Source organism: Oryzias latipes, chromosome 10 (genome assembly GCF_053564925.1).
Source record: "Oryzias latipes strain Hd-rR chromosome 10, Olatipes_Hd-rR_3.1".
NCBI lineage: Eukaryota > Metazoa > Chordata > Actinopteri > Beloniformes > Adrianichthyidae > Oryzias > Oryzias latipes.
In genome coordinates, this window is record NC_136246.1 from 13,183,125 (window position 1) to 13,200,364 (window position 17,240).

At 37.2% G+C, this 17,240-nt stretch overlaps 1 protein-coding gene across 1 annotated transcript; it reads left to right on the forward strand.

Moving 5' to 3' along the window:
• Positions 1-331: 331 nt before the first annotated feature.
• On the forward strand, positions 332-15,271 carry xpnpep2 (X-prolyl aminopeptidase (aminopeptidase P) 2, membrane-bound). Its single transcript, XM_004073092.5, has 21 exons — positions 332-518; positions 798-859; positions 1,087-1,197; positions 1,277-1,340; positions 1,841-1,945; positions 4,307-4,393; positions 4,537-4,680; positions 7,190-7,291; positions 9,588-9,669; positions 9,804-10,002; positions 10,123-10,212; positions 10,417-10,526; positions 10,639-10,716; positions 12,610-12,681; positions 12,768-12,828; positions 12,920-12,989; positions 13,157-13,261; positions 13,656-13,715; positions 14,061-14,137; positions 14,214-14,303; positions 14,799-15,271. Exons 1-21 carry the CDS (start codon positions 470-472, stop codon positions 14,997-14,999), a joined length of 2,019 nt encoding a protein of 672 aa, XP_004073140.1. The 5' UTR covers positions 332-469; the 3' UTR covers positions 15,000-15,271.
• The last annotated feature ends 1,969 nt before the right edge of the window (positions 15,272-17,240 follow it).

Sequence of the window (17,240 nt, forward strand, 5' to 3'; positions counted from 1 at the left end):
ACTTAAATACACTTGCATTATCCAAAAAAATGCAATGATAAATAGCATATCAAGGTAAAGATGCAATGAAACTAGAATTAAAAATTACAGATTTTTTTTTTAAATATGTATATGTTGGGACAGGTTTTTGTGCATTAATGCAACATCAATGACATTCTAACTAGCAATGCTTCTTCAAATAATTTAATTTTGAGTCAAAGTCAAAAATGTATAGAGAAAAGCTGTCAGTTGTAGTAGGAAATCAAAAGCAAGAATGAAAACTCCCTCCTCACACACCTGCATGGTGACAAGGAGGAGGAGGAAGATGAGCAGAAGGTAAAGCAGGAAAGAAGGGAGGGACTCTCTTACCAGCAGTTACAGGCACCCACACAGACTTTTCTGCTAGAAAACCTTGACTCACTCTCCCACAGCCTGCGTGCACTTCAGATCGCCCACCAGTCAGAGTGAATTGTTTTTTAACCAGTATATTATGGCTTCTTCTGCATGGATTCTGGTTCTGTATGTGGCAGCACTGACAGGTAAAGAACTCCTCTGCAATCTTTGTTTTTTCTGCTCTCTGTTAATATGTTACATAGATCAGTGATCTGAGTTTTGAGGTGGTTAAAGATGAGATAGAAACTTTTTCCACGTCTTACATTGCACTGTTTTCCTCTTGTCTTCTCTCTAAACTTCTGATAAAAATGGAAAACCTCTTTGTGCATCACAGAGCATCCAATTAAACTGTTGCTGTTGTCAAACTGCACTCACTTATTCTGTCGCTCTTCCACTCCTTTATCTCTGTGCTCTTCTTCTTTCAGTAACAAGTGTTGGTGCTGCTGCAAACAAACAGGCTGAGAGGAACTGCTCTTTGACTCCCCCGGTAAGATCTTGTTGCTGTTTGTGATTTAACACATCTAGCAACAATACTTTTTATTTCATCACAACTTACAGCTTGTAACTTTGACCTCATCTGTTTCATGCAGTCTTTTCCTGTTATGAGATGCATTTAACAGTTAATGATTGCTGAGGAAGATTAGGAAAAAGATGAGTCAGCAGCATCTTGGCTTTTCATTTAAACCTTTCATATCTGTGTCTCATGTGTTGCAGTATCTCCCCAGCACAACAGTGAATACCTCGCTCCAGCTGCAGCAGTTACGAGAACAAATGCAATCTTTAAGGATCACTGCTTACATTATTCCCGGCACTGATGCCCACTTGGTACACCTCCATCACAGCTAATCCACAGAGGTCTTAAATGTGTGTGAATGAGATTCTAACCTTTCTGTTTCTCTGACAGAGTGAGTACATTGCATCCCGTGATGCCAGGTTGGCCTTCATAACGGGTTTTACGGGCTCTGCAGGTACAAATCTCCCCTTCCTCATGATTCAACTCCACATATGAGTCCTGTGTTCACGAAGATCCTTTGCTTTCTCGCCACATCCTCACAAGCGTCACAGTGTTTTGTCTTTGGCCTTGCCCTCACAGAGTAATTTGGCCAACAAATCACGAAGTCTGTGGCTGTAAACAAAATCAATAGGCATTGTTCCGTGCACAAAATGATGAGAAGATGGAGAATAATGTTCAGGAAGAACTCTCATTTTCTTAGATGCCAAAAAGAATCAGGAGAGGGTTCACCATACTCTGTGTGACAAAAGTGTGTCGAAAGGCCGCAACAACCACATCAAAGTAAATTTTTCAGTCCACAACACACCACCAGCTTGAATATTCTGTGTATTTTTAACAATGTGTCCATACTTACACATTTTAACATCAAGAAACGAGGTCACCCTTCTAGATGTTCTGAACCTAGCTTCACCGCAGCCCACCTAATGACACAGTTGTTGTCCTGCATCCCTCCAGGAACTGCTGTGGTGACACAGAGCAAGGCTGTTTTGTGGACAGACAGTCGTTACTGGGTTCAGGCTGAAAGACAGATGGACTGCAACTGGGAGCTGGAAAAAGATGGTAGGTGTGATTACACTGCTCTGACTTGTTTTGAAAACCAGACACACATGGATCCCATTTAAACACCTGTGAGTTTTTGCTACTTTTTGTTGACAGAAATAGCTTATACAAAAAGCTGTCATCATGCATTAGTACAACGTTTTAACTGTTAAATGTAAATGTAAAATATGTATGACTTAAAAAGTAAAAAAAATGTAAAACATAGACAATAATCACAAAGAAAAGTAATTAAAAATATGTATCAATACAGTATTTCTTGCTTTCCTAAAATATAAATAGTAAAAAATACAGAAATTGACTAATCTTTTCTGCTATGCTCTAAAAACAGGTTTCAAATGAAAAAAGAATTTGAAAAAGATAATATTTCAATTGATAACAAGAGTAAGTAAATTAGACTAAAATAAAGTCAGAAACAGAAAATTGGTCTCAGCTGTTTAAACATTCATAAATTGGTTATGTATAATTTTAGTCAAAGCAAAAAAATTCTACAAACTATAAAACTATGAGTAACTTTCATTGCTATTGCCAGAATTTAACCTTTTCTGTTGTTTTTTTCTTCAAATGTCCATTAGTTCATTTAAATCAGACTAAAGAAATGAAAACTCAACAAGCCAGGGGATGTTTGTTGGATTCTGTCATCAAATAGGAACTTATAGATGGTGGGATCTTAATTGATAGGTGACTTATTCTTCTCAAATGAAAGGATCATTTTCCTCCAACTTTAAAGATGTGGAGAAATGATCTCTTACATTATTTGGTTGTGGAGAGAATTCACTTCTCTGCTATAGAGGTTGTACACAAGATTTTTATTCCACTTGGAATCCCTTCTTAAATTATATAAAGAACTTAATGTCACAGCTGTTAGAATATTTAATGATTGACTTTATTTTAGAAATGTGCAATTGAGAGGTTTATTTCTTTTGTAAATGTATATTTTACAAAATATTTGTAGTTTCAAAGAGTGGTGCAGTAAGGGGATGGAGGGGAGGATGTGTGGGGATATGTAATCAGTTTTGTATACTTTGTCAAACTTGAAAACTTGTACACTCTGTTTAAAGTTCAAATACCAATAAAAACACTTGGTTTAAAAAAATTGGAACTTGTAGCCCCAGTTTTCTGCCCATTTTTAGTCCATTAAAGTGGTGTAAACCTTTGCTGCTGTGATCCATCTGCACCAAAGTTTAGCTTCATGTTTCTCCATGAACAAATGCATCAAACTGCAGGTATACTTTGTTAACACAAAAATTAAAAAAACCGTCTGTGCCGTTTTTGGTTGAGTAGGATTCTAAATTACCATTTTCCCTTTTTTTTGCCCCAAAAATGTGGACACACTTTAAGAACTTCTTAAAAAGCTTTATCACAGGATATTTAAAACCTGTTATATTCAACGTGCAAAAAAGAGAAATTATCTGGGGTTGTTATACAAGAGACATGAATCACAGAAATATAAAGTTTAAAATAAAAACGTCACATTACAAAAGCCTTTTTTAATGTTACACCCTACAATTTCTTTGGCTTTTTTAAGACAGTTATATTCAGAAATGATACCAAGAATCAAAACGTGTCAATCAAATGGTATCAAACGCTATAAAAAGTCCAGGTTGGATTTCAATTCAATTCACTGAATCTGATCCACCCATATGATGTGAAGGTGTTACCACATTTATATGGAATCATTTACAGAGAGGAAAGGTTGCTTTATAAAAGAGAATGAACTGCTAGTCCTCAGCCGACTCTCTGTTCAAGAAGTGATGATTTTAATCAACAGCTAAAAACTGTCTGAGGAATTTTTTTATGTACATTTGATTCCTATATTTCATCAAAGATACAGAAAGGTGGGGAAACCAGCAACGTTGAGGGGTTTAGAAGTACTGGGAAAATGGCAGGAAGCAGAACAGAGAATGATGACATCCTCTTTTAAAGTGATGAAGACAGAAAGATCAGGGATGAGTAGATCAGAAAGACAGATTGTTTTGATCATTTTGTAGGTAAAGACAGGGAAACTGGATGGAGGTGGTTTGGATGTTTTGAGAGGAAGGATAAAGAATGTCTGAGGATGCTGAGGTTAAGAGGAACAGGATCATTCTGGATGTTGTTAAAGAGGCCATGAAGATATATACTGTTAGAGGAGAGGATGCAGAGGATGAGGTGGTGGCTGAAGATCAACTTAGAAACCAGTGCAAGAAACAGCCAAATTAAGCATTTTCTAGTTTGTCTCATGAGGCTTTATGTTTAAAAAATTGTTATGTTTTTCATACACATTGTTTTAAAATGCATCTGGTTTTGATGCTCACAAGTTTAACATTATTGCATAATTCTTAGATGGAAAGTAAGAGACACTTGTCTCCTCTTTTGTTCCAGCATCCATCAGCAGTGTGGCAGAGTGGCTCATGTCTGAGTTGCCACCAGGAAGCCCAGTCAGCTTTGACCCTTTCCTCTTCTCTCTTGGTGAGACGACTCAGCTTAACATCAATAAAATCGTTGCTCAAGTAAATGGAAAAATATTAATGGAGCCACCAGGTGCTCCAGACACTTTGTTTAAGGTTGATTTGTTCTGAGTCTGTGTAATCTTCTGCAATTTCCTCCATTAGAGACGTATCAGCACTACGCCTCCTATCTGGAGTCAAGCAGTCTCCACCTCGAGCCTAAAGCTGTTAACCCAGTGGACGTTGTGTGGGAGGACAGACCTCCCCTCTCATCTGAAAGCATCTTCCGTCTGCCTGACAGAGTTATAAGTATGCTTCTTTTTTTCTTATTTTAATTGTGCACTTGTGCAGTCTGCCAGTCTCCCTATGTGGTGCCATTTATCTGTGTGCTGATAAATACCTGCAAACTTGACCGAGAGCCATAAGCAATGGTCACAAACACAGCCATAAACCATCCGTTCGTGTTTTTACTGCTGATTGGCAGATTATATACTGACTCAGAAAGACTGGTGCAAATGCTGCATGAGGAGACTCTGCACAGACCCTTGCAGGTCTTAGTCTTTAGGACTGGAAAGTACACAAACAACAAACAGAAAGCGCCATAAACCTAATGGTGTGTTCATTTGACTACAATCTAAAAAATAAGACATGGACTTAAGTGAGCCTTGTATCAGATACTGCTGTTTAGTTCCGATATTAGTTCATGTAAATGACAGGAAATCGCAAAAAATAGGGAGCCATAATAGTATATGATGTGCTTTGTGGAGCAAAAAAGCGGAAAATTTACAAAAGCAACGGCCAGTTTAGTTGTTTGATGAGGAATAGAAATCATCTATAATTGTACATTTTTAGAATTCCTTCTTTAACCTTCCTTACTTGTTTAATTAATACAAGTGATCATCTAGTTGAAGCAAAACTCAGTGGACGAAGACTAAGATCAAAAAAACAAAATTAAACATTTTACAATTCAATAATATTCTGAATGAAGGGTTTAGCAGTTTTGTGGTATACTTCCAACTACAATTTTTAAATATATAATCTAAACAATTAGCAGGAAATTAAGTTTCATCATGTCTAAAAAAAATACAATTGTTTCGAAATAAAATGTGATCATAATCTTTTTCTCCTTAGAAAACTACTAATGCCCTGGATCATCACAAATTAAATGACATTATATTTTTACTGAGTCATAGTACAAACTTTCCTCAAGTGTAGCCAGGAAACAAGTAACAGTGAAGAAAAGAACAGTTTAAACTGAAAAAGAATGCAAATGACAAAATTGTTTTATTTAGCAAATTTACTCAGCTGATTGAAGTTCACAAAACCATTAAAAAGAACAGTAAGTATTACTATTATTGCAAAAATGTGTTTTTACATGTTACTGGCCAACAAATACTCCCCACAATCTTTTTTGAATTTAAGTATTCTGAACATGGGATTTGAAATTAAATGATCAAACTAACACATGTTTATGGTCATGTGTTATTTAGGATTCAGAATTATTCAGAATGCAATCTGAATACTCGAGTAGTTCCTGTACAAGGTTCTTCATTAAATCTATGTCATAATAAGAGATGGGACATGAGAAAGTGTTCCATATCACAAATTCAAGATTTCAGTATTAGGAGTTACAATTGGAAAACTGTGTATCTTTCTGTTTTGTTTTGTTTTGTTTTTTCCTTTTTTTCTTTTTTTTGTCCCCTCCCTTACAGCCTGCTTGGTTTTATGTAATTTGACGTGGTTCCAGTGTAGTAACACAGATTAACAAATTATACTCAACTCAATATGTCTTTTAATAATATGTGGTATTATTTAGTTCATTGTCCAGTTGAAAAATACAAAATCAAAGTTTTAGTTGATTCTTAATAATTCAGTCCAGACTTCATTTTCCCCTTTAGAAACAATATGCGCAGAACTGATCATGAAAGAGAAAAATCAAAAATGACCCCTGATTGTTCAGGAGGGCTTGTGAGTTTAAAATGTGAACATGGTTAACAATTGATGCAACATCTTTTTGCTAAAATGACATCAAATAGAACCCAGAAAAATGGCTGTGAGCTGTTTAACTGCAGGGAGCAAAGCGTATTTCAGGCAGTTCAATCAAGTCCATGAAGCTCCTCTGCTGCACATCACATACCAGCCATCTGCTAATTCAAGGTTAAAACCATCTCCGTGTTATGAGAAACCTCTCTTGTGTGTCTGCTTGAACAGACATTTAGTCTGGAGGACCTAAACTAGTGCAATGTTGCGATTACTATTATATTTACCACCAATGTTACAAAACTATTCAAGTTAAAGTGTGTGGCCTCGTTTTCCATTTCTCATTCTCCCTAACACCAGGGATCACAGCAGTCAGTGTCACAGTTTAGGTTTGTTTTGACGCCTTGCTGTGCCAGGGAAATGCGAAAACGGGATCATGAAAATAGGAAACTTTCACAGTAAGTCAAAGAAAATTGGTTAACTTCCAAAAGGAAACACAATGTGTAGATGTGTTGGCAAACAAAAACTTCTCACTAAGTCAGAATTTTACAGATCCTGCTAAAATGGACAAAGTTTGGAGCAGGCATTGGCTGACTAAAAGATGCCCCCTGTTCTCCTGATTCTTTGGTCTGAGGTGGTGGTCTTCACTTAAGATTCGCCCTCTAAGGTTTACAGGAAGGAGTTTTCATACCAAGTAAAAAAAGTGTTTGAGATTTAAGGAAGAAGACACAGAAATTAAAAAAGAAAATCATCATTTTATTTCAGAATTGACAGGAAAAGATATATCCAAAACACATTTAATGATGTCTGAATAAAAGTATTTCATGTCTCTTTGCAGATAGATCCTGGCAGATGAAGGTGCAGGAAATCCGCAATTTGATGATGGAGGACTTAAACAAGCCAACAGCACTTCTGCTTTCAGCTCTGGATGAAACAGCCTGTGAGTATATGCATTCATAATGTTCCAATTCATCTACTAAATTATTGACGGTGACAAAAAGTCTGAGATTAATTTTCTGAGCTCTGTAGAGTTTATTAACTCTGAATGTGTTTACAGAAACCACAGTTATGAGAGTGATCATTTGAATCAGTAACACTTTTATCTGCCCATCTCAAGTAGCGGTAAAGTTTGCTCAAACTATTGACTGTATATGAGAACTGGACTGGGATTAGATACCTCAATAGATAGAAAGATAGAAACCTTTATTTCACCAGGTAAAACATTAAGAACAATTTTTTATTTATAATATTGTCCGGAAAAGGCTAAAAACACTTAAAGGAGAGGGAAGAAAACAACAAACCTGTTTTAGACATATTACTGATTAAAATAACTTTCAAAATGTCCTGTACTCTGCGTATAAAAGCTGAGAGTGGAATCAGAGTTTCCAAATGCAATATGTTTTGATAGACGTTACAATCATTTGGCTGCAAACGAAAAGACAAAAGGCCATAGGAAGACTGTGTTTTTGGAACTTTCAATTTGAGAAGTTGTGAAGAACGAGTCTTGTATTTTGAGGGATACTCTAATTGTAGTAAAAGTATGTGGTCTTGCATCAACTGCTCGAAACGTTTGACCGACGGATTCTCCTGAGCACTCTTACAAATGGTAGGAGAGTGGACTTTAAGCAAACTCACCTCTGATTGGAGAGAGGGGTTGCCATAGAAACGATGAGTCAGACCAACTCAGACCTATAACAGCTTACCGACAATGTCTGTGATTGTGACTGAACTGACTTCATTTCATAGGAGCCGGCAGTAATCCACTTTTAGTGGGTGACGTCTCACTCACTTGATCTAGTTCTTATAAACAGTCAGTGGCTCAAATTTAAGACTGCTCCGGGTTTCAAAAATGAAAAGATGAAGACGTATGAGAAGTGAAACAATGCAGCTGTGCAGACAAGCAGCAAGCTTCCATTCCTGAACATCTGTACACTTAGCAAAAAGTAGTCTATTTAATTGTACTCAAGTAGACTTTTTCTATACTAAAAGTGAGGCAGTATACTTAAATTTACTTAAAAATTTTACATTTTAGATTGAAGAATGATTTAGTCAGTAGACTTCCTGCACTCCATGTACATAGTCTAGACTCTATTCTGTACTCATTTTTGCCAAGAGGAAAATCAGAAATAACCTAGATATATCAGCTTTTTAGAAGATCACCTGAGGCTGGTTTAAGAGGGAAGAAATCTGTCTTTAAATCTCATATTAAAAAGTCTAAATTTACATCTACAAGGGGCTGTATTCTGGTTTCAGAATTCTTTTTGAAATGTATTCCTTTCTTTATAAATAGGTGTGACAATTAATTAATTAATCAATAAATGGATTTCTATTCCTTGGATCAAACCAGATCGATCTGTCTGAGGCAGAATTGAATCGAATGGACTTCATACAACTAAAAAATCATTTTAAAGTTGGATTGATAAAGATTTATTGTAACATTACAACGACCAAATGCATCACAGCGGACAACACACATGTGATGGCATCAAGTTATGATCAGTCCATCATTCCACTCCAGTGTGTGGAAACACTTTGAATTGAGCAAAGACATGTGTCCATACAGTGTGCTAGAATGTTCTAATAATGTTCCCTTTGGATTCTATGGATGTGGAAAAACAACAGTGGGCTAAACTTGATTACACTAAAATGTTAATAGATTTACCATTAATTCTTGTTTACCTGTTTTTTTGTTTGTTTGTTTGTTTGTTTGTTTGTTTGTTTGTTTGTTTACTTACACTTAATTTGACTTAGAATAAGAAAATTAAAAAATAATTTGTATTGAATTGTTAAAAATGATATTTTCTTAGAAATACAAGGAATCTGAAAAACTTCACCTGCTCTGTTCAGTACCCAGGTATTTATCTCTGGGTAACAATTGTTGAATTTTTAGCAAAAGATTAGATCCAATCGTTGCTAACATGAATTGTTCCACCCCTATTTATAACTAATGCTGGGGGAAGAGTTTATCTTCATGGTTTTGGTTTTATTCTATTTTGCAGCACATACTTAACTCCTTGACACCTGAATTTATTTCCAGCTATGGAAGAAAAATTACTTAACTATAAAATGAAGGTAATTTTAGTCGAAGTGGTATGACTAATGGGCGACTCGACAGAGATTCATATGTTAATGTCCTGTACCATTCCCATTTTATTTTTACTGCTGAGTTTGTTGGACCTATTTCTAGTCAGGGGGGTTAAATTAAGCCTGTGTTTTCTTCTAATTTTGGTTTTTAGGGCTCTTTAATCTGCGTGGCAACGACATTCCCTACAACCCCTTCTTCTACTCTTACACTCTCCTCACACTGAATGAAATCTGGTGAGACCAAACTGAAAACATCTGTTTAATTTGTTGTAAACTAAAAATTAAAGATCAATAAAAAGAAAAAATAATCTATATGGTGCATTAAGGCACGTAGTTTTATAAATTCTTTTCATTTATATGAACTCCAGGCTTTTTGTCCATACTGAGCGGGTGACTAAGGATGTGGAGGAATACTTGACCGCCCATTGTAGCGATCCTCTCTGTGTGCAGCTGAAGCCTTATGACTCTGTCCTTCAAGATCTGAGGACATACGTAGGCCAGCCGGGGGTTAAAGTCTGGATCGGTACAGAATATACAAATTATGCACTTTATGAGATCATACCACAGGTATGTAGGCTGAAAACTAACTGTACAGTTTTAGCCCTCTTAATTCTGTTAAATCCATAGATACATCAAAGAAATTAATTGCTAAAAATGTGTTTGTCTTGTATTCCTTGAATTAATAAGGAAAAAATGATCACATCTACATACTCTCCTGTGCTGACATCGAAAGCTGTAAAAGACCAGACAGAAGAGCAAGTACTGAGGGATGCTCACGTATGTCCTCCACTCATTTGAGAGCTTTACTCCTAAAATTGGACATTAAACATTTTCTTATGCAGAGCTATGACACAAGAAAGTCAATAATGACAAATAGGATTTTTAGTGAATTCCTTAACTTTGTCATACATATTTCATGCTCGCGATTGAATATATATGGTTTGGGATATATTTTAGAGAATAAGGTGTGTTTCCATGCAGGTGAGAGATGCAGTTGCTGTAATCCAGCTGCTCATGTGGCTGGAAAAGGCTGTGCCTCAGGGAAATGAGACTGAGCTGAGCGCTGCAGAGTACGTCAATAAATGTCGCAGGTGAGTCATCATGAGCAGAAAAAAAGGGATTTGGATGTGAGAGATGGACTCTAAACTAATTTGGACAGTTTCAGAGAATTTGGTGTCGCAGCTAATCTAAACTTCATTACAGCAAGCAGAAGGACAACAGGGGTCCTAGTTTTGAAACGATCTCTGCTAGTGGAGCCAATGCTGCCCTCGCACATTACAGGTGAGATTATCAAGTTAAAAACACACTCTTTTTACACCTAATCCACATGTGTAATCTCTTTAGACCCTTTTTTAAATGAATCTGCGAAACTGCACATTAGCTAAATATTAATATTAAAGTACATCCAGTTATCCGCCTTTAATCGTTGTTGTTATTTTCTTTTCTCTTTCAAAATAAAATTTTTGAAAAATTCTCTACAGCAGGGGCCAGTATTAGAAAAAAACAACAAACAAAAGTGTTAACTAAATTACCTCAAGTGTGCAATTAAAAAAGAGCTGAAGACGACAAAACGTTGAGGAAATCATGTAAAGTGTCTTTAAACTACTAAAACTACTGCAAAAGGAACCAGACTGAAGTTCATTTAGTGTCTGCAAGCAAACTGCTTAAAAGAGGAAGTTAGGAGTGCAAACAAAGCTTAAATGACCCTAATGAATGCCATAACTATAAATAGCAATAGAAAGTGACAAGAAATGTAAAAAGAGCTGCTTTATGTAACCAGAAATTTCTCTAAATTCCCTCATTAAATTGAGTTAATGTTGAGAAAAAACTTTGAATAAGAAGCAAAACAGCAACTAGCAAAGAATGTGAAAAGGAAGAGAAAAACTAATATGTGAGAAAACAACACCACTATAATTGTCTAAATATTATTACCCAAAAAAATAAAAGAAAGAAAATTATCTTAGTTTTGTTTTTCAACATTTAATGTTTATGCTTTTTTAATTTATAAAACTTAAACATATATGTTTATTTTACGAAAATGTTAGGGGGGGAAACAATTGTTGGACTACCGGTAAATAATTAAATTGGCCAAAAGCATGAAGCAGTTGTAAGTCTCTGAAAGACTTAAAAGTCCCGCTCCAATCATCTTTTGATCGATTGTAAAAGCGTTCCCAGTGGTCGTTCATTTATGGTCATGTCATTTTTAGCCAAAATTTAAAAAAACTGTGTAATTCTCCAGGACATAGTTTCTGCAGAGCAGCTGCAGTTTTTTGGAAATTCACCTCTGAGTTGTCGGCGGGACTGCTGACCCAAAGTAAGCCCCTCCCCATTTCCTGTCATCCATCTGTTTACTCTCTCCCACTAGCCTACAGCCCCTCACAATCCCAACCTAACATTACTGATGCAACAAAAATGGCATCAGCATGACTCCCATCCATCGTCTGAACCCGCTGAATCCCTTTCGGGGTCACAGGGCTGCTGGAGTCAACCCAGCTTCTGTAGGGCAAACGCTGGGTACACCTTGAACAGGTCACCAGTCTGTCACAGGGCTGCACAATCACATGCACACATTGAGACAATTTAGAGACACCAATCAACTCTGACGCATATTTTGAAGCACATGAATACTATGAAGCATTTTTTTTGAGACTGTGGGATGAAGCCGGAGAGCTTGAAGAAAAGCCCATGCATGCACGGGAGGAATATGCAAACTTCACAGAAAACCGGGTCCTTCTACGTCATCCTACGTGACTTTAAAGAGCAAATTGCAGTAATGAACAATTAATAGGTTTAAAAAAAAAACGTTTATAAACCACTGTGCAGTTGTCAAGAAAAATTGTTACAACTTTACAGTTCATGTTTGTTCAAGGAGGTTAAAAACATGAGCATCCAAAAATGTCCTCTGTGTCCCATTGAAGGGGACTTGAACTCGAGACTTCAGTCTAAACTGAGTGCATGTTGGTTACATTAACTAAAGCAACGAAAATACTGTATATTCCATTCCTTTGTGGTGTTTACTTGAAACTGATGACTTTTTTTCCTGAACAAACCTGAAATAATCTTTCAGAAATCGTGTTTCTGTGATTTTCATGTTTCTTTTTTCCAAAAACTGAACCACAACATTTTGCATGTGGGTGCAGTGTTGGTATCATTTCCTGTTTTTCTGTGCTGCAGCCCTTCAGTAGAAACCAACAGGAGGTTGACGGTTGATGAGATGTACCTGGTTGACTCTGGAGGCCAGTACCTGTGAGTAAAATCACTTTCTGTTCTCACACTTCCTGTTTACTGCAGGTAGAACGAGCCACTCTTTTTTTTTATTCATCTATTAACAGAGATGGAACCACTGACATCACTCGGACAGTCCACTGGGGGACACCCACACCAATGCAAAAGGTGCACAGATGGAAGTTTGTCACTTATGCAGTTAAAAAATATTTGCATCCAGTGTTTAAAAAGCATGTTTTCCTCGTGTTCTGCTTCACAGGAGGCCTTTACTCGAGTTCTCATGGGAAACATTGAGATTTCTCGAACTGTTTTTCCTTCAGGGACAAGAGGTGGGTGGAAATACCAAAAACACAAATCAAATAGGATTTTGGTCAGCTCTCTAACGTTCCTTTTTTCACCACTAGAGAGCCATCTCCTTCCAGATTTCTAGAAGTGGTTACACTGATCTCTCTGCAGCAACTTGTTACTTTTTGTGGCTTTTTGTTTCTGTTTTCAGGTGTGAACATAGAGATGCTGGGTCGCAGAGCACTCTGGGAGGTGGGCCTAAACTATGGTCACGGCACCGGTCATGGTGTTGGAAACTATTTTGGAGTTCATGAGTGTATGGTTCGATTGATTTTCTTATTTTTATTTTTGCATTGTTTTGCAGAGTTAAAGAAAATTTCCTTCAAATTAACCTCTGCTATTTACAGTCTGTGTGCAATTCTGGACTGATCATACACAATTAGACAAAGAATTCCAAAAATATTGGAAGAAATTCAAAATAAATCAACCAATGAAAAGATTAGTGAGAATCTGACTTAATTGGAAGATTCTTCTTACGATAAAAAATTCCTGACAAATTTGACACCAATGGAGATAATGTATAACTTTATTTCTGTTGAATAAAGTCATTGTTAATAGTCTAATTAAACAAAAACAAAAAACATTTAGAATCGATTTTATCTTTGCATATTCTGTTTTGTTAACTGATGCATTGTCAAATTTTTTCACAGGGCCAGTTGGCTTTCAGACCAATAATATTCCCTTCAGAGTTGGCATGTTTACATCCATAGGTGAGACATAGTTTTATCTCATCTCTTCCATTAAAACACAACATAAATAATGATTTTAGTACTTTAAGCCCCTCAACATTTGATAAGATACGGTTTTAATATAATTTTTGTTTTGTTTTAAAAGAATGTGTTCTGTAGGATTGTTCCTGTCAAAATTAAACATTTCGACAGGTTTTATCATTAGAACTTCCTCTTTTGCTGTCATGTTGTGTAAATTCCAGGTAATATTAACAAATGTTACAAAATTGAGTTTGTGACGTTTTGCTCTCTTGTAGTTAATCATTGTGACTGACCAAAACCAAAAATATTCAGAAGAAAACAACTTTTTTCATGTTTTTATTTCAGAACCTGGTTATTACAAGGAAAATGATTTTGGGATAAGGATTGAGGACATTGCTGTGACAGTACCAGCTCAAACTAAGGTACAGACAAGAGCTTGTTCTTGTTAGAACATGTTGCATTTGTCTCTTATTTAATTGTGCCATCCTGTTCCCTCAGTATGGCAACAACTACCTAACCTTTGACACAGTGTCGTTGGTTCCGTACGACAGGAAGCTCATAGACATCGCTCTCCTTAGCTCAGAACAGGTGAGAAATAGAACCTGAAATGGGACTTTTCCGAGAAAATAATACTGAAAAGATACAGGTTAAAGAAATGCCCTTAGAGAAAATGTGTGTTGACTTCTCTAAAACTGCAAGCAGGTTCCAATCTTTTTAACTTCTAAGTACTGTCAACTGATGCGTTAGTGTGCAATCAAGCAGGTCTGGTCTCTTCCTGCAATATGAGTTCTGGCTTCCTCTTGAAAGTCCCTTTTTCACAAGAGGTTAAACCTTCTCTGCAGCTCAAGGATTAAAAAAAAAAAAGTTTAAAAGAAAACAAAACCACGTGTGTTAACTCTTTTTTCATGTTTTGGTTCGCTTGGTGTGACTTCTTGTTGCGTAGTTGAACCGTTATTTAATTATTTAATTTAAATATAGCACAATTTAATAAAGTTTCATAGATTTTCAGCTTGAAAAAAAAATATATTTTTCCTAAATGCATTTTTTTCCCAAATGTTTGATGCAGCATTCTTTTCCTTTCAGCTTCAGTGGTTGAACAATTATTACATGACAATTCGACAGCTGGTGGGTCCTGAGCTGGTGAAACAGGGGCTACACGAGGAGAACGACTGGATGTTGAAAAACACGGACCCTTTTCCTGAGTTTGGCTCGTCTGCCTCCATCTGTTCTTCCTCCCTGACCCTCATTGCACTGGCTGTCACTCTTTTCCATAGTGTTGACTGAGCATCTATTTGCACATCCTGCTGCATTTCACTGCAGACTCTCCAAATAAACCTATGCAGTCTTTACTGGGCAGCTATAGGCTGACAGATGCACAGCAGTTTGCAGCTTTTCTAATGTGAGATAGGTGGGAAGATTTGATTGTGTGTAATTATTGTTGAGAGTTTAGATTAATGCTTAATGTGATTTTTGGACGTGATGAGTTTTTAAATTGGACATTTGTATGACAAGCCAACATGATCTCTATTTTATTAAAATAAGATGCTTTTCATGCAGTGGTGTGAGCCCATGTGTTTAGACAGGCTGTATCTTAATTGTGGCATTTGAAAACAATTTTTAAAAATATTAGTTCTGTAAGTTTGATTGCAAATTTACATTCCCAAAAATAGTCGGCAAACATTGTCTAAATTGTAGATTTAATTTTAGGTCGGTGCTGAAAGTTCAATTTTACGAAAACTCACAATGGTAGAGACCCATCAACATGATCAACATATAGATGATATTTCTGTTTTGTGGTAAGAAACTAGTTGCTGGCACAATAGAAGTGGTTGTTAAGCAACGAGTAGTGAATCCTGGATTTATTCTCCGTGCATAATGACTTAAGGCAGATAATTGGTGTACCACACAGGTTATTTCTACTTTGCTTCTTGCTTTTTCCTGTAACATTTACCTGACCTGTATGAGTCAAGCATAGTTTAAAGTTCAGTTCAAAAGACAAAAAGTCATTCCATCTACTTATTGATCCGAGCCTGTGATTCTGACAATGAGAACCACTGATGTAATTGAGATACATTTTACATCATGGATACTCATTGGCATGTGTAAATAGACATGGCTAACTTAGGATGCAGTATCAAGATGTTTAGATAGTAAAAGAGAAGAAGCTTAGGTGGTTCCATCATGTTCTACCAGAAATAAATAGCGTGAGGATAAAAAAAAAACTTGAAAACGTGAGAAAGAAATAAGAATCTAAAAAAACAAAGTTTTCAGCTTATATGCAATCAATTTTTAAAATGGTAAATGGTGTATGCTTATATAGCACTTTACTGCCTTCTTTAAAAGGCCCAAAGCGCACACACTGATAGCATCTCTGCTGCCAAACACTCGCACCAATCTTTAACCAATGTGGCATTCAGTACTTTTCAATTAAAAAAAAGCAGGTTTATCAATTACCGTAAATTCCGGACTACAAAGCGCACCCGATTACAAGCCGCACCCACCCATTTTCACGTGTTTAATTAGTTTTATGCATACACAAGCCGCGTCAGAGTACAAGCCGATTTGTTAGGCGATATTGTCATCCTGACCGATCATGTACAGCATCCCAGAGTGAGTGCAATTCATTGCACGTTGTGGGTGGTGCCAGCTTTGCCTCTGGCTCATGTATTTGAGTGTATCGACATCTGCCAAACAGCATGGAACTCTATTCTGTTCACAAGTTCCTCAGTTATGGTGTTTTTATTTCATTTTTTTTTTACTTATTGACAATCTAGGTATCATACATAAAATTACAAACAGTAACGATATAATCAACATTACATCCCTCAGTTATGATGAGGAAATTTACATCCGCGATTCCACATTTCCCATGAGTCTTAGGGGCTAAAGGCGGGGCCAACGCCCGGCTCGCCATTCTGTTGTACGTGTTTAAGAATGAGCAAGTATCAGCAGTGCATGGAGGGGTGAACGGGTACAGCTCTCCTTCCGCTTGTGTCGCGGCAGCGTTATGGGAGTAACAGGGCTGGTTAAAAAACACACCGGTAAAATACAGCAGCGGCGACTGAAAAGCGCGCGCCTCAGCGCGATACGCGCGCCTCAGTGCGGCGCGTGCGTCAGAATTCAGAAGCCTCTGCACTCCGCAGACGCCTCCGCGCTCCGCTCCCGCCCCGCGCGCTCCTTGTCTCCCCTTCCTATCTACTCCGAAACCTCTGGCCAGGGCGGCTTCAGGGAGGAGCACTTCGTCCCCGTTGCGCCGGTGGATGGAGCAAATCGTTTCTGTGCAAAGCAATCGGACTTAATACTGTACGTTTTGTGTATGAGGGGCGGGTGCGTTGTTACGTGTGGGAGCCTTCAGACTGCCATCGGCCCCGCAGCTCAATCAGCAGGAGATGATGTCTCCAGCTCACACGGAGGCTGTGAGTTTTTCAAAGCAAAATTCCGCTTTTACGGTTTCCTTAGAAACCGTAAATGGAGTGTACATTCACTCCATGCGCTGTTCTCTCCGTCACGCAGCAAACCGGCTTT